General features: G+C 43.2%; 1 protein-coding gene across 3 annotated transcripts in view; it reads left to right on the top strand.

Moving 5' to 3' along the window:
* BPNT1 (3'(2'), 5'-bisphosphate nucleotidase 1) overlaps positions 1-18,570 on the top strand; it is a 121,893-nt gene that overhangs the window by 65,717 nt on the left and 37,606 nt on the right. For all 3 annotated transcript variants that reach the window (XM_069233872.1, XM_069233871.1, XM_069233873.1), the window contains exons 4-5: positions 9,233-9,340; positions 18,517-18,565. In XM_069233872.1, the coding sequence (XP_069089973.1) occupies positions 9,233-9,340; positions 18,517-18,565 (157 nt within the window). The remainder of the gene's footprint in view (positions 1-9,232; positions 9,341-18,516; positions 18,566-18,570) is intronic.

The raw sequence follows: 18,570 nt of genomic DNA on the forward strand, positions 1-18,570 counted from the left end.
ACAGCTAGCACAAAGACACCTCCTAGTATGATCTGTAAGAGACAAGTATGATCATTCTTGCAAATAACAATTATCCGCTGGTATGTATTCCCATTTTTCCCTTCCTGGTTTCATGACTAACAGGACATCGTCTTTGCACTTTGCTGTGATTTCTGCTGGTTCAGGAGGACGATTTGGGGACTCTGCCCACACCTTAGCACTAGGGGTTTTGTCACTTGAGCCAAAACCTCTGTCCCCACGCACTGTAAGAAGGGCTGGGGCAGTCTCTTTTTTCACTATTCCTCCATACACTGGGATAATCACAAGTTGCGCAATTCTATCTCAAGTTTGTATTATCATGTCAGTGTCTCCACTATTCAGGAGAATAGTTTTTAATTCTCCTTGGTAGTCTGCATCAGTCACTCCCCCAAGACCTGAATACCTTTGGGTGCCAACCCAGGACTGGGAGCAATCAATCTGAAATGCTCCGGGGTAATCTTATTCCAACACCTGTTTCAAGAAGTGCCATGTCTCTAGGTTTCAATGTATGGATTTTTAAGGAATGTAGATCAACACCTGCTGATTCTGGTGTGGCTCGGTAAGGAGCTGAGGCTCCTGGTTTTATTTCCCCAATACATGATGGTCGCTACATGGGGTTGTATCTGTAATGCTGGGGTTAACATTTGCATTAAAGGGGGCTCTGCCTTTGTCAATGGTTTGTTATTCAAAATTTGGAGGACTTAATTTAAATGCTCTTTCCAGTTTTTCAAAGTTCCATCTGATAGTTTTTATAATTTGGCTTTCAGCAAGCAGTTTGTTCTCTCAATTAGTCCTGCAGCTTGTGGATAGTATGGAATATGATAAATACACTCAATATTGTATTGTGAACAATAATCTTGCACCAATTTTCCTTTTAAATGTGACCCGTTGTCAATCTGTACTTGAAGTAGGACTTCGTAATACAACATTAACACGTCAAGAATTTTAATGGTATACTGAGTGGCACGTTTGCAAGGGACGGCAATCAGGTAACCAGAATAAGTGTCCACTACCGTGCAAGCGTATTGACATCCGCGACTAGTGGGTAGTGGCCCAATGTAATCAATTTGCCATATCTGCCCCTGCAACTTCCCTCTCCCCAACTGACTTTTGACCGTTTGCAGGACAGATCTCTGTTGTGTGTGTGTTGACAAATAGGACACTGCATAATCACGATTTTGATGAAATCTAGGGGAGTGTGCATCCCTCTAATCTCTGCCCACCTGTTAGTGGCCTTCTCTCCCAGATGTCCACATTTTTGGTGCGCCAACTAAGCCATCCGCACCAAGTCTGAATCATATGTCACCACTACTGGCTCTGAGATTTTGGCTCTGTAGTCTACAAGGGAATTAAACCATCATTCCAGTGAGTCGGTGGGCATCTACATGATACACAGTAACAGTACTTTGCTCTAGCATTTCCCAAATTTCTTGCCACAACTCTGCCCCACACCTCATTGGAATGTGTTTGCCAGTTATGTGCATGCCATTTAGGAAGCCAGGTAGCTAACACATTGGCGGTAGACGAAGGATCAGTATAAATGTGCCCGATATACAGCATACAATTCTGTATTTGGACTACTGTTCCCTTCTCCTGTAGTTGATAACTTCTTGGTGTCTGGGTTATGACACTGCCTTCCAATGTCTTTTGACCTCCACATACTTAGCTGAACAATCATTATACCATATATGCTTCCTATCCTCAGAGGACAAGGATTCAAATGGCTCACCCCACCTCACTGGTGACTCTTTTATCTGTGTTACCTCCTGCACCCTCTCATCATCCTGCACAGGGGTTTGTGCCACCTGTTCATGCAGTGCTGCTGTCCCTGCTGGTACCACTCAGGCCCTGTCCTGTATGTACCACTTCCAGGGAATTATACTGGCCTCTTGTGTGTGTCCTATGCTGTCAGTTTTAGGTTAACTCATCACCCACTGCATTATTGGAATCTCCGGTCTCAGAATCACATTATGACCTAGGGTCATTTGCTCAGTATCCCCTAAAGCCCAGTAACAAGCAAGTAACTGTTTCTCAAAGGGAGTATATCGATCTCCAGCAAAAGGTAGCTTTTGATCGAGATCCCCGTTTTTGCCACATGCTCCAATGTGCATATTGCCCCTGAAACGGTTACATGTAACTCAGTGTCTCCTTCCTCTACTGGCTATAAGTCTAAAGCCTGTTGAATCTCTTCCTTTGCCAAGCCAAACACACACTGCTGCTGCTCTCCTCATTCAAACTCAGGTTTCTTTCTTGCCCGTTTGTACAAGGGGGCTAAAATCTGACTCAAGTGAGGGATATGCTGTCTCCAAAAACCCAACAATCCAATGAATTGCTGAGTCTCCTTCTTAGTATGGGGAGTGGTAAATTCTAAGATCTTTTGTTTGGCCTGCAGCAACACCTCTCTATGTTCCTGATTCCACTGAATTCCTAGAAACTTCACGTTTTGAGAGGGTCCTTGTGTCTTAGTGGATTAATCAGCCACTCTTTGCTCTGCAAGAGTTACACAACCCTGTCCAACTGAGTCTGCACCTGTTCTGGGGGTCTCTCCCTGAATCATTACATCATCAATATAATGGGACAATTGCACCACTGGAACAATACATCATCCAGGTGTTCTGCCACCAGCCTATGACTGATGGTAGAGCTATGTACATACCCTTGGGGAAGCCTTAGCATTCAGAATTGTCTGTCGTTCCACTAGAAAGCAAATTGCTCCTAACTCTCAGGGGCAAATGGTATAAAAATGAAAGCATTGGCAATATCAATGGTTGCATACCAGGCCCGCTATGTTCTTGTATTCTCTCAATCAAAGGGATGGTGTCGGGGACTGCAGAAGTCAAGGGGAAGGGGTGTATATTTGTTCAATTTGCAGTAATCAGTCATTCTATAGCGCCCATCTGGTTTATGCACAGGCCGCAGAGGATTATTCCATTCAGTGGTGACTCGAGCCATCACACCTGCCTCCATCAACTCCTGTATAGGCTCACTTATTTCCTCATGCTCTCCTGGAATTCGGTATTATATATGTTTCAGACAAACCACCTTAGTTGCTGGGGGCACCTTCACTGGGAGTATCTTCATACGACCCACCCTCATTGCTGCCACTGAAATGGAGCCCTTTGATCCAAACCGGTAACAACCATCATCCACATATAAAGTCATCCCCTTCAGAATTTGAATTCCCTGTATATACTCTAGGAGGGGTACAATCAAAACAGTATATTCTCTTTTTGGTGTTCTCCCTATTTTCATTTGAACAGTAGTCTGCACGGCGGGCGTTAGCCTTCCACCCAACCCTGTGATGGTCTAGTGCTGACCGGTAAACCTTTTTGGATTTCCATAAATTAAAAAGGCCTCTGCTCCGTTGTCAACTATGCCTGGACCCTTTGAAAATTTTTGTGCTTCCTATGAATTTCGAAATCAACATTGGGTCTGTTACCTTTACCAGCCCATCCCTGTACCGAAGCTTGGCCCGTTTCCTAATCTGATTTAAACCTGTCAACTTTTGCCCAAGTCAGGTCTGGATTTATGCTCTCATATCTGTGAGGAGTTTCGTCTCCTTCCCTGTTCTCAGCAGTTAGCCAATCGCTGTCCAGATCTTCCTCCTCTTTCCCTTGTGAAGAAACATTTTTCTCCCTCTCTTTTCCTTCCTCCTGCATCTGTAACTGGCCCCTATTCACTCGTTTATTATCTTGCTTGTTCACTTTCCTGATGCTCTCCTTTCTGTCCAGCTCTCGCTTACGGTACATCTCCCACAAGCTTTTGATATCTATCCGATCAATCTGCTCCTTGTTGACACCATCCTTCAGTAATGCCATAAACATCTCCTAGATACTCTGTTATTATCTGTGCGACCCTCAGACCTCGAGGAGCTCTCAGGTTTTGTCTAGTCTCCAAGCTCTCCTAACTCGCAAACTGCCTCCAGTACATCTTTCAATGCCTGCCTTGTCTGATTAATTAGGAGAGTCATTATTACCTGCTTATAAGCTGGAGGAGCAAGGCGAATAATTTTATTTTGCACTGACACAGAGAGCTGTCCATCTAACAAACGGTGAGCATCACCCAGAAAAATAGCAGTTTTCATTCCCTCCTCCTTAAATCTCAGTATTGTATCTCTTAAAGTGTACCAGTGCTTGTCATTTTGTGGCCAATCTGATTCTGTACGATACTTATGATTACACCCCACGACTGCTAGCTGCAATAGGGTGATCTGTTGGTTACCCTGATAACCCCTAAACTGCCCCTGTATTATGGGGTCAGTGCTAATAGTACAAACTTAGGAGCGTCTCCTATATCTAATATTAAATCTAACAAGCGCCAGTGTCAAATAATTGCACCATTCATGTAAGTAATGTTTCCCCAGATGTCTGCTTTAATCTATCTAGAATATCATTAACTTCCTGCTGGGTGTAATCTGCTAGGGAGCACATCTCTATCCCTCCTCGGTTTTGTGGAATGCCCTGTATTTTTTTGTCTAAATATTGGCTATGCATGAACCACTTTCTGTTCGTCTGGCTCAAGCTGGCCCCCACTTTTTTTTAACTGACTCATCACTGGCATCTGAAAAATCGGTTGGATCCTAGCTATTTGCGTCCCCGATTGTTGGATCCCAATTTAACCCTGCTTTAGCAATAGCTAAATGAACTTTCTTTTATTTGACTCTACCCCTCCGTTTCCGATACCTGTATTGGGCAACTCGACCAGCTGCCGTCTCGGCAACAGATTGATAAGTATCTGCTTTATCTTGCAATAGCTTATTCTGACAAGACAGCATGGTTACATTATTTTTTGCTTCAACTACCTGCCTCTCTAATTGCTGGTATTCTTGTTCCAACTGCGTATATCGTTCGTTCATTTTTCTAAAAGCAGTTAACAGGATCCAGCCCCGTCTGCCTTAAATAGATAAATCATATCCCTGTTCCAGAGGTACTTTCTGTAATTAGAGTAAATCTGTCTTTGGCTCAGCGTCGCTAAGACATCCGTCCAGCTCTCGCATAAACCTGCTCCACAAGACCATTCATTCACAAGAACATTATAGGGTGTTTTTTTTTTTTTTTTCACACCCTGGTATCTCATTTGGAACCTTGGAACCCGCCATTGACTTTTTGCCAAACATTTTTCAACCTTAAATCTTTCACTTTGTATCCTGCAAGCGACTACGCCAAATTGTTCTGCTTTGCTTCAAACTAAGAGGGAATGATGCTAAAGAATGCAGCACTCTTTGGCTGAGTAATTAATTTATTAAGGCATCTCCCAGGGTTCAAACATAAGTGTACAAAAATATTAACGTGAACATTTAACTTGAATGCAGCAACACACGTACAGCTACTAAAATAATTACAGCAGTTGAATAATAATATTCAGAAAAAATGCAATATATCAATAATGAATATGTATGCAGTAAACACATGTATATATATTTATGCATGCACACAGTAAAGCTAGATAATTAAGAATTAAAAATGCATCACCATGGGGATTCAATCCAACATCATCCTTGTCTTTGCCAGCGTCAAGCTGTAGAACCCTGGACAGCTGAGACAGGAAAAATTCTCCCCAATGGGCTTGTTCTGAGCAATGTGTCCACCCTGAGAAATGAGTTCCTTCTGCCTCAGCGTCAAGCTTCCCCACCTGATATACTTTAAACAAACGTAAGAGGAAGGTTCTGGTAACCTCCATCCCTTGGAGTATGTTGTGAAATTCAAGCACAGTCTGTACTTGGTCCGTGTTGAAAAACTCACGCAAAGGATTGGCCAGATCCCGAGTGTATTTTCAAGACAAAGCTGTACCCTTCTCTGCTATAAACCTTCTCATCCTTGTACACTCTTATCAGCGTTGCATCCCCCATGTTATGTTCCCTTCCCTGGTGAGAAAAGCGAAAACACGTTAACAAGCTGTGTGTGGAAAAATACCTGCGCCACCGATGTGACAGCATTTTAAGCTAAGCACAAAATGGAGTCAGTGGTCAAGATGGAATTGGTGATTGAATACAGATAGCATTACACTCTGTAAAATGAAATATTTACCTAGGATCACACAATTTGAGACCTGATTACAGTTAGGTCGAGTTGATTATTCAAGTTACCCGACCTGTAGGTCTAATAGCAATTTTGTGATTTTTCGAGGCCTGTTGAAGGCTTGGTCCCTGACAAATTAGTCGACACACACACACATAATTTTGTTAAAGTAACATATAGCTAATGTGTGTGAAATAAACAGAAAATAGCCATAAATAATAGGCAATTACTATGATTTTGTTACAGTGTTGAATCCTCTAAAGGCTTCTTCAGATGACGTTTTGTCATTCATATTCTTTTGGCCTCTCCAGAGATCAAATAATCTTGAGGGCTTGGTTCCTGAATTTTGGTCATTCATATCCTTTTTGGCCTCCACTGTGTTGAAAATTGGATCCTGTAAGCACTACTTATGAGTCATTGCATCTCACTAGAATATACCTTCTGAAATCTTTACCTTTGCAACTGAAGTGCTCTATATCCAGTCACAAAGTAAGGACCCCACCCCAATGGAATTTGAATCTGGTTTTGGCCTTACCATATTACAGCTTTTGAGCGCCTTCCCGCATAGATTTGCTGACTTGGAAGACTGGCATTTAGTAGTGGTCACATCTACCAGAGGAATCAACAAGCTTTATTTAGCCCCTCTGTTGTGAAGATCCTGATTTTATTTTATGGCTGCCGTACTGTTATTCACTGCAATTAAGTTACAGCCACGAGAACCTTGTTTTCTACTGCTGTGAATTGAAGATGCCCAACCCTGAAACTAGGGCCTGTCTCCCTCAGTCTGTTTATTTCTCAGTTTAAAACACCACAATTTGGAATGCCTTTATAACCAATATGTAACATAAAATTATAGGTGAGTAACTGGACTTAGGGGGATGTTTTCCAACTATGGATTCTTAGTGACATTACGGACCTCTCAAGCTTCGCTTTTGTCCATTTCATGTCAATCAGAAACCATTGGTGAAAAACATCCCTATTGTTCACAGTTATATCCAACTAAATCTAAGAAGCTGTTCTTTAGATGATCCCTTCTTATATTCCTAAAATTTTAATTGAATTTCACTTAAATAAAATAAATTTTCTCTTGGTCTTTTAGTCTAGTTTCTGAACTACTGTGGTTAAGGCAACCTTACACAATTTAGGTACTTCCAGAGCTTTTAGGTTTATCTGGAAAAGATAAAAAAAAACTTGAACAGCTTTGTTTGTTTCCTTGTAGTCTTACTCCATGTTAGTTGCACTAATTTCCACAAGTTCCAAATTCGACAACACTGCACTGTCTGCATTAGGGTTTTCTTGATTTGTAGGTCCAGAAATTAGCTTCACAATTCACCACATCATTGCTTCATACAAAGAATATGCTTTTTCTTTTAATGCTCAAACAAACAATTGCTCAGCCCAGCAAATACATTTCCTTCAACCATTCAGTACTTCCTTGGAGCTTCTTTAGGACAAAAAAGGGAAAATCACTATAATCGCCAATTAATATGTACTTTCATTGACAAAAAACCCTAATGCCGACAGTACACTGTTTTTGAAGTTGGAACTTGTGGAAAGTAGTTTGTCTCCCGTGATGTTAGAAGCTTGGTTTAGTGTTCCTATGTAACACAATACAATTAGAGTCCATCGGCAGGTGGGCTCTGGAAGTTATGCACCTTAAAATATGATAATGTGCTATCTGTATGGGATGAGCTGATGATATCTGCTGTTTCCATTATACATTTGATTTACTATCAGGGGAATTAATGTTCCTCGAGTAGTCTATGCCCATTACACAAGAACAAAGGCAGAATTGGTGGCCTTCTAGTGCAGTGTCCATATAACAAACATTTGAAGAGAAGCAACAAGGAATGTTCTGCATGCGGTTTGCAAAAACTTATTTTTGAATGACTTTTTTTTCGATAAAAGATGCAGCTTTTGGCAATGAGGTTTTGTGCAGCTTGTTTATTTGAACCCTGGAGGTCTTCCTAACATTTCTAGCCTGTAAACTTGGTTTCCAAAACAGTTGAGAAAGATGGAGAACAGGATGACATAGTAAGGACATTGACCTTAATTGTGATTTCACCTCTCATAGTAATCTATCTACTTTATGACACTGCCAGGCATTCCGTAAAAACCTGATCTTTTGAGATTGGAATAGGCTGCAGAACGTATACAACTGTTGCTAAGCCAGTCAAAACATAACTCTAGTGAATTTAGTGTATAATATAGATTTTCCTTTGTAGAAAGCTAAAATACATTGGATTTGTCCATCGATGTCAGTTAATTTGAGCGATTTATGTATCTATATTCTGAAAAACATTGATCACAAACAGAACAATTTGACAAGCATACTCACAAATTTAATTAGTCAATTTTGGATTCAGAAAATTGACAAAGATATCAGTGAGGTAGCATGTTTTAAAATGTGACATAACACAGCTGTTATTCACTGAGGGCAGGAAAAGGTTGATGTGGAATTTATTGACGTGATTAAATTATGTTGGCCACCTTAAATTTAGATGCTGTACTTCAGTAAGAATTCTGACCTGTAGGTTGGAATGCAATCCATAAAGCTGAGTATTTCAAAGCAATGTACAGGAGACATTTCAGTCTGAATACTCCTCTACCACTGACTTCAAGGGTAGTATATAATGTCCAGAGTGTACGTTACAAAATGTAAACAGCAAAATATCATAATTTTATCATACAGTTGGTAACTTGTATAAAAGTGGAAAAAATGTAGCTTGTTGGAATAATTAATGGTTGTGAAATGAGCACATACATTAATATAAATAGTAAGAAAAAATTACAAATTGTAAACCATGGTTTTAGTAGTTTGCTGAGCACAGACTAGGTCTATCAAGTGACCACGCCCTTTATGCTTTTTTCCTTGTGACATGTTCATACACATTATTTAATTGTTAATTTTATGTAAAAGGAGTAAGACATATAGTCGTTCTTGAGGGATGCAGAAAATATTATTGGAAGAAAATGTGTGCCTAACGGCACATGTATGCACGTAAAGATACACCTTTCCACAAAACTGTCGTCCCTTCAATATATACGCAAAGTATTTGGGAGCTTTAGTCATAAAAAGTTCAATAAAATGTAATTGAGAAAAGTAATCTTGAAAGATTCTGCATTTGGCTTGTACCTTGAGTAACTGCTTGGAACCACCATGAAAAGCCATCTAACTGCTGTTTCGTGTTTGGTAGGACTTGCCTTCTTCTGATGTCGAGGAGGAGTTAATTGAGTCAGGCCAGTCTGCTGAAATACTAAAGCATGCTTGTCCAACAGAGTACAGTAGCGTTAAAGAGGAAGAGGTACGTATATCATGTTGTAGCTGCAGTAAATTGTAGAACTTATAAACGTATCAATCATTGGGCATTGCTGTCATGCATAGCAGATTGTTCTTGTAGTTGACTGTGTAAAAATATTTGTTAGCAATATATAGCCGCAACTTGTGAATGTGATAAGAAATGTTTTGCCGACATTTGTAACTGTCCTGAAGTCTGAAAACCAGCTAGACTACCTTTCCATCATCCCAGGAGATGGAATGATTCTTAAATTGGTGATTTTCATGTTAGATGAAAATGTTTCAAACATCTTAAAAAGCTTGAGGAGGCATTAAAGAACTTTTACAGTAAAATGGGAATCTGATAGAGACTTCTAGCAGCAGATTTCTTAACATAGAATACCCTAGGTGCCAGATTGGATCCAGAAGATTTTGAGCAGTATCCCTGCGCCCAGGTAGGTGGCATTGTTCACCTCTGCATCAATGGTGTCCGCTTCGGAAACAATGTACACGGTATTGATAAAGACGCCACTTATTTGTGCTGATGCCATTTCTCTCATGTCCCGACATGTGCCAGACAGCGCTGATCCGGTCTGAGCTACCCCTCAGGTGTTTTTTAACTGGTCTTTTTTAACTTTTTGGCGACTCGTTTGAGATTTTCAACTCCTTGTGTGAGGACGACACCAAAGACACTGGCCGGATTTAAACCACTTGGGGCCTGTCATAGACAAATGTCAGTGACAGGCCCTCACTTGGTATGTTTGTGGTGTCTGGAGCCAGGACACAACACCAAGCAGTGAAAGGACTGCCACACCATGCGCTCCAAGGTGCTGAGGGAGCAGTCCCTCAAGCTCCTCAATGTCAGCCGACTCCACATTGCACGAGATACTGTTTGCGTGGGAAGTCCCGGAACTGTTCACGGAGCCCCCGTCGACATTCATCGTTGCATTTGAAGTCGTCAGGGGAGTTTCCACAAACACAGGAAGGCCAAACATACTTAGACTTCAAAGAATGCCCATGCCAGTTCTCGGCTCCTGGTGACCCCCGTTTCCGTACTCATCACCCTACCCCAGAGAGCGTGGTGGTCCAAGCCTCCTCATCCCGTACCCACCATGGTACATTCCCTATAACTCACCCAGATAGGAAATCCAAAAGGCTGGACACCTTCAGTAAGAAAATGTTTTCTTCTACCAGCCTAGTGCTGTGGTCGGTAAACACCACGTGCCTGTTGGGCTGTTATTCCCATACACTATAGGATTTGGTTTACAAGTGGTGCATGTGGCCCCTGAGGAGGCACAGGCCATATTCTCTCAGGCTGTTGCTGATGGGTGGGATGCAGCTAAGTTTACCATCATATGTGGACTTGACTGACTCACTAGGCAGAGCAATTTCATTGTCTGTGACCTTGCGGCCCCATGCATGGCTGAGAACACCTGGCTTCGCTCATGGACATGCCTTTGATGGCTCTTGCCTTTTTGGAGACAAGGCGGTTTTAGCACTGGAGCTCTTCAAGGAAAGCTGAGCTACGTCCACACCCTTGAGCTTGACTGTGGCCCCTTGTCAACCCCAGCCCGCCTTTTCTCTCTTTAGTGGCCATGGACGGGGGTCTCCAACTGGGCCCATACCCTCCCAGCCACCACAGCCAACAGGCTTCCCAGCCTTTTCGTGGCTGAGGGCAGGTCCCATAGCCGTGTGGGACAGGCAGCCAACAGCCGGGTCAGTCCACCACCCCCTGGCAACTGCAGCCTCCAAGCCTCTTTAGTCCGCACTGGGACAATCGTGGGTTTGCAGTGAGAGGCAGGACACGCCATCACCCCTCCTACTGGTGGTCAGTAACATCAGGCCAGTGGGTACTCCAGATAGTCCAAATCAGCTATTCCCCTCCTCTTTGTGACAACCCCTCAGCCCATGCCATCCACTTGCGATTGGCTGCCGGAGGACCATCTTACTTGCTCTGTCAAGAAGTGCAGGCTCTCTTGGCCAAGGGAGCCATAGAGAGGGTGTCAGCATCAGAATTAGGTTGTGGTTGGTATTCCTGCTACTGTCTGGTGCCAAAGAAGGACAGAAGACTTTGTCCTACCATGGATCTGTGCCTTCTCAACCTCTCCTTGAAAAAGAAGAAATTCAGAATGCTCACGCTCGCCCAAGTGTTGTCTGCTGTAGACCCAGGAGACAAAATGATAGCATTGGACTTGCAGGATGCATATTTGCCACACGCGTCCATGGGCCACCAGGGCGGTATTTGTGGTTCACGGTGGGCCAAGAGCACTTTCATTTTGCTGTGCTATCTATCGCCCTTACCAGTGCCCCTTGGGTGTCCACCAAGATGATGGCGTTGGTCGCAACTTCTTTGCAGAAGTCTGGAAATTCAGTCTTCCCTGGACGACTGTCTGTTGAAGGCGGACTCGCCACAAGCATTTGTCACCCACCTTCAGACTACGATGAATCTCCTGCAATAGGTGGGGATACACTTTCAGCATGCCGAAGTCGCACCTGACTCCCTCTTAAACATTTCCTTTCATCTGAGCTGTTCTGGCCACAGTGCAGTTTCGGGCCTATCTTCCTGATCGGTGAGTTGGCGAGAGTGGGTTCTGCAGTGGGACCTGAAGACCTAGTGGGCTCAGCATCAGATATATCTCTCAGACGTGGTCCAGATCTCGGAGGGAACAGCAAAAGACCTTAATTGAATAATAACCAACTGCCTTTATGTGAGTGACAGACCCTTCTCCCTTCCCCAACCTAATCTAACAGTAGTGACAGATCCGTCACTCCTGGGCTGGGTCGAGGATTAGAGGACTTTGGTCTCCGGTGGAGTCTGGACTCCATATCAACCTGTTGGAGCTTCAAGCTTTCTTCCTTCCATCAAGGGAAGGCTGGTACAGGTGGTCAAGGGCAACACCACTGCCATGTGGTTCTGCAACAAACGGCAGCATGGGGTCCTGCACTCTGTGTGAAGAGGCCCTGCACCTCTATACATGGCGGGAACATCAGGGCATTTCCCTGGTGGTTCAACACCTGGCGAGCTCTCTGAACGCCAGAGCGGACAAACTCAGAGGCAGATGCCTACCAGATCACATATGGTGTCTCCCTCTGGAAGTGGTATAAGGTCTCTTTCAGCATTAGGGAGAGCCTTGGTTAGATATGTTTGCCACTGCCAAGAACGTGCAATGTCAGCAGTTTTGAACGCTGTAGTTTTCAAGGAGACTTTCACTCAGAGGCATTTTTCATCTTGAGTAGAGTTCTGGCCTCCTGTACGCCTTTGCGTCAATACCACTCTTGTACAGAGTTCTCAAGAAGATCAGTAATGACCGAACCCATGTCGTTCTTGTGGCGCCGTATGGGGCACAGAAGTCTGGTATTCCAAGCTGTTGAGCATGACCATTAGTTCTCCAGTTAGACTTCCTCTTTAGGGGGGGATCTTCTGTCGCAGGAACAGGGCATTGTTCTGCACCTGAACCTGTGCACCCTCCACCTTCATGTGTAGAGATTGAGCAACGACAGTTGACCGCTTTCGACCTTCCACGCAAAGTCTGTGATGTTATTCACCCAGCCAGGCATCCCTCCACCAAGTTGGTATACGCCTGCCGTTGGGACAAGTTTGTGTCATGATGTGCTTCTAATAGCGTTGATTTCCCCCATCTGCACCTTTATCCAAGGTTCTTTTGTTGCTCAGCATGACTCAGCCAGCCAATGTCACTGTCAAAGGGTCTTTCTGCATTCCTGTGGCTGCCTGACCAACCCTATCTTTTCATATCCCCTGTTGTAGCCAGGTTCTTTAACCCCTTCGCTGACAGGCCTTTTCCCCCTCCTGTGCCAGGCCTTTTTTTGCCTATTTGGGGCAGTTCACGCTTAGGCCCTCATAACTTTTTGTCCACATAAGCTAACCAAGCCAAATTTGCGTCTTTTTTTTCCAACATCCTAGGGATTCTAGAGGTACCCAGACTTTGTGGGTTCCCCTGAAGGAGGCCAAGAAATTAGCCAAAATACAGGGAAAAGTGGCTGCAGAAGAAGGCTTGTGGTTTTTCCCCTGAAAATGGCATCAACAAAGGGTTTGCGGTGCTAAATTCAGCAGCTTCCCAGCTTTCAGGAACAGGCAGACTTGAATCAGAAAACCCAATTTTTCAACACAATTTTGTCATTTTACTGCGACATACCCCATTTTTGCAATTTTTTGTGATGTCAGCCTCCTTCCAGTCAGTGACAGAAATGGGCATGAAACCAATGCTGGATCCCAGACACCTAAACATTTCTGAATAGTAGACAAAATTCTGAATTCAGCAAGGGGTCATTTGTGTAGATCCTACAAGGGTTTCCTACAGAAAATAACAACTGAAAAAGAAAAATATTGAAATTGAGGTGAAAAAAAATCAATTTTTCTCTACGTTTTACTCTGTAACTTTTCCCTGCAATGTCAGATTATCGAAAGCAATATACCGTTACGTCTGCTGGACTCCTCTGGTTGCGAGGATATATAGGGCTTGTAGGTTCATCAAGAACCCTAGGTACCCAGAGCCAATAAATGAGCTGCACCCTGCAGTGCGTTTTCATTCTATACCGGGTGTACAGCAATTCATTTGCTGAAATATAAAGAGTAAAAAATAGCTATCAAGAAAACCTTTGTATTTCCAAAAAGGGCACAAGATAAGGTGTTGAGGAGCAGTGGTTATTTGCACATCTTTGAATTCCGGGGTGACCATACTAGCATGTGAATTACAGGGCATTTCTCAAATAGATGTCTTTTTTACACACTCTCCTATATTTGGAAGGAAAAAATGTAGAGAAAGACAAGGGGCAATAACACTTGTTTTGCTAATCTATGTTCCCCCAAGTCTCCCGATAAAAATGATACCTCACTTGTGTGGGTAGGCCTTGCGCCCGCGACAGGAACCGCCCCAAAACGCAACGTGGACACATCCCATTTTTTTGAAAGAAAACTGAGGTGTTTTTTTGCAAAGTGCCTACCTGTAGATTTTGGCCTCTAGCTCAGCCGGCACCTAAGGAAACCTACCAAACCTGTGCATTTGTGAAAACTAGAGACCTAGGGGAATCCAAGATGGGGTGACTTGTGGGGCTCTGACCAGGTTCTGTTACCCAGAATCCTTTGCAAACCTCAAAATTTGGCTAAAAAAACACATGTTCCTCACATTTCTGTGGCAGAAAGTTCTGGAATCTGAGAGGAGCCACAAATTTCCTTCCACCCAGCGTTCCCCCAAGTCTCTGGATAAAAATGGTACCTCACTTCTGTGGGTAGGCCTAGCGCCCACGAAATGAAATGGCCCAAAACACAACGTGGACACAACATATTTTTTCACAGAAAACAGAGGTGTTTTTTGCAAAGTGCCTACCTGTGGATTTTGGCCTCTAGCTCAGCCCGCCCGGGGGGGGGGGCAGAAATGCCCTAAAATAAATTTGCGCCCAACCCCCCACCCCCTCCCCCCCGAGCGACCCTTGCCTACGGGGTCGCTCCACCTGCGTGACATTGGCGCCAAAAAACAAATCCCCGGTGACTAGTGGGTTCTGCCTCCTTGGGGGCAGATTGACCTCAAATCGGCCAATCTGCCCCCAAGGAGGGCAGAAATGGTCTAAATCCAATTTGCCCCCCAGGGCAGCGACCCTTGCCTGATGGGTCGCTCCCCATCTCTAAAAAAACAAAAAAAACACACAAAAAAAATTTGCCCTGGCGCCTAGAGGTTTCTGCGCCCCCTGGGGGCAGAAATGGCCTAAAATAAATCCAATTGTATTCTATGGGATTTGGATTTCGACAGACTGAATATCCGTCACAATTGTGACGGAGTAACACGTCTGCCGAGATCTAACTCAGGCCCCTCGCCTTTTACACAACTGTGTAAAAGACAATGCCTCATCAGGTCTCATTGTGACTGCGCGCTCCTGGCATGGAAAGTCGTGAAAGTAATTGCCGTCAGCTTGCCAAGGTTTCTCATATCTAAGGTATCACGCATGTCACTTCCGGCGGTGCCGACATGGAGCAGACTGATGACACCTATTGGTGTGCAGGGGTACTGCTCGAACATCTTCCAGTTTCCAGTCTGACACTTGGGGATATTCAAAGTTAAGGAATGTGTGGCTGGATAGTTTTTACCAGACAAGATATTACCAGAGGTAAGTAACTTGTTCATCTGCTTATTATCCTACATAACAGAAGGCAGTTGTTCCAAATTGAAGCTGCTAAGGTAGGATGCGACACTGTGAAGTATCCCTAGATAAAAATGTTTCTCAAATGTAAAAAAGCAAGCTATTGGTGCAGGCATCCTTGGTGAGGCAGCATGTCTAAAAAAAAAAAAAAAAAAAAAAAAAAAAAAAAAAAAAGGATTGCCAGGCTTAGGAGATTTCTTTTGAAAAGCCTAAGGAAGTATGAAAGTTTATTTTAAGAACTCAGACTTAAGGGATCATTTAAAGTTTGATCTGACAGGAAAAAGCAAGTAAATTGAGGGTTCCCCAATCCCACGAAACCTGTGGTTCCTCCATGCCATACATAGGGAAGGTGACATTATCCTGAGCTCCACAGGCATTCCTATTTCATTACAGTCACCATCAACTCTAAGGCAGTACTTTGGGACCTACCTGCAGTGCTCTACACTGAACTCACATGAAGCCATTAGAAAATAGTAAAAGTCACTTCAGCATGCTGTCCAAACATACCAGCGAGACATGTAACCTGCAGGTTGAGTGGCAGGACCCAGCTTTAGTTTTTCCAGCACCAAGATATACACTGCTTTGAGTGCACAGTTCTTCAGTTGCCTGAAATTAGAGTAGTGACAATGGATACCGGAATTCACTCCTGTACTGGAGGCAGCTAAAGGTTCCTGCTCGTTGCTGGGGTGGAAAGGGAGACCAGTGTGGTGCTAAAGAGAGGTTTCACCTCCACGCAGTAGGTACACATCTGCCTCTGCTCTTTTGTGATTGTGGTGTTGTTGGAGGCTGCCCCTATTGCCAGGGGCAAGGTTATGCCCCCTTGAGTGAAGATTCTCCACTGCAGCACCTTGAGCCTCCCGGTATGCTTGCTGCTATGACTACGCCCGAGAATCACACAAGTTAACTGCTTGCCTTCATGGGGGTGGCGCACAGACAAGGTGGAACTTATTCCTGCCCCATCAGTCCTTAGCAGGACAACATTGGGGAGACTTCCCCTAGCAGGAGATACCTGGGAGACCCCCGAGTCCTGTCACATGGGAGAGAACCATTATCCTAGAGGGGTCCACCTTAGTGTTTGAAGCCAGAATAGGATTTTACAGCCGCACGGATCAAGAAGGGCTCCCTTTTAGGCACTGTTCCAGATGATCAGTAGTAGGAGTGTATAACTAGAAGAAATTGTTCTTGTGCTAGTCTTGAAGTGACCTGTTTCTGGACATACACAAAGCGAGTCAAAAATTTATTTGCAAATCTCCACCTTATTGATAGCTAAGAACACAGGGCAGTGCTTACAGGGTGTATCGCATAAAGGACTGAAATAATATGGGTCCAGCTAAATACAGTAACACATTGGCTTCCACTTTTGAACCAGGACCAAAACATAGACATTGGTCTGAATGAAGTTCTGTATACAACAACACTTCATGAATGCTTAGTAGTATAGGAGTACTTTGTTGTATTTAAGGATTGAATCATTTGCAATAATGTTGTGGATGATTGTGAATTGAAAGGACAACTTATAATCAATGGTATCTGTAAATAGTTGTGTGTGATAATGTCTAAAATAATGCAGACCTCAGCTGAATATTTTGCATTTCATAAAAATTAAAATCCACACAAAAGATTCTAATTCAGTGGGAGGATAGATATATAAAACAAAACTAGTATTGCCTATTAAGGGCAAAAATAAATGGTGATGTTAAAGGGTTTTGGCACCTTCCTTTCACCTTAGAGCATTTATAGAAATAATAATTTTTAATCTATCCCTCAGGGAGTAGTTTGTTACTCATTTTGATTTTTGTCTCCTATACTCCTGGGGTTATTTGAAGAACCCCCATGTTTTGTTGTTTGCTTCCATGGCGACCGCATGATTCTGATGACACTACTGTGCCACATTTGGAAAAAACTTACCCTGAGCACCTGGGCAAGATTCAGAGGAAGACATTTCTGGGATCATGTAGCTGCTTGTCTGAATAAGTGAAAAGTGCCTCTCCCAGGATGCACTTTTTTAGCATCATGTTTACCCTCAAGCAAAGACAACTACTGTGGGGGATATGCACTTGTTGCGCCTTTTCAAAATGAGTCTTGATGGTATCAGTAGAGAAAGCTCACACCCAATTAGACAATGGTGAGACTAAACTAGTGTTCTTCAAGTCTCAGTTCAATTGGATGAAAACGACAATGACTGACGATTATATCAACAGAAGAAAAGCTTCAGAAATGAGAGACTGGTATAAAAACCGAAGGAAGAAATGCCAGAGGCCTCAGATTTTTGGGGATGCACAGTGATCTTTATTATCAATCTGGAAGAAAGTATTGAATGCTTGGAGAATTTACAAAAGTCCCTCATCAGATGGGGACTCCGACCGTAGACTAATGATGGAGTTGTTACCGTGTCACAAAGTGGTTCCCAGTTTTAATGGTTGTCTTCTGAAATTGAACACTGCCATGATACTTATATTAGAAGGATGTAACTACAGGCCAAGCAGTATTTTCAGAGGTGGGTTTTCAAGAGGCAGGCGTAAATGCAGTGCTGGCTTGAATGCAGTGGCAATGAAGAACATCTCTATCTTAGAACCATAAATGTTAGTTGAGATGGGAAGGGGTGAGAGGGCTCTGAGTGGATCACAGAAGTCGTAACTTGTTTTGCTCCCTGCAGACCTGTAAAGAACCCCTTGAAAAATGTGTGCATTTTTGAAGAAAATTTGAACCAGAGGCTTCTAATTGTTCTTGACTCTGAGTTGTGCAAGCCCATGTCTACTGCCCTTTTCCACAGTTCTCTGGAGTTTATTGTTTTAAGTTAAATGTGTTAATATATCAATGTATGATGATAATTCTGTAAATACCAGACATGCACTCTATTTTCCTCTAACTTTTCCTTTGAGACTAGAGGTTTAAAAGTTATTCTTGCATAATCACTTTCACTATTTGTCTTATATGAAAACAAACATTTAAAAAAACACTATTCTTGCTAGTATCTGGGAAGATGGCTAATTATATGAAATCAGTGTATAATTTGTTTTCACTACCTAATGGTGTGTTAATGTGTTTCAGTTTGTGGTGTGGGTTGATCCGCTGGATGGCACTAAGGAATACACCGAAGGTTAG

The sequence above is a fragment of the Pleurodeles waltl genome, chromosome 5, assembly GCF_031143425.1.
Source record: "Pleurodeles waltl isolate 20211129_DDA chromosome 5, aPleWal1.hap1.20221129, whole genome shotgun sequence".
NCBI lineage: Eukaryota > Metazoa > Chordata > Amphibia > Caudata > Salamandridae > Pleurodeles > Pleurodeles waltl.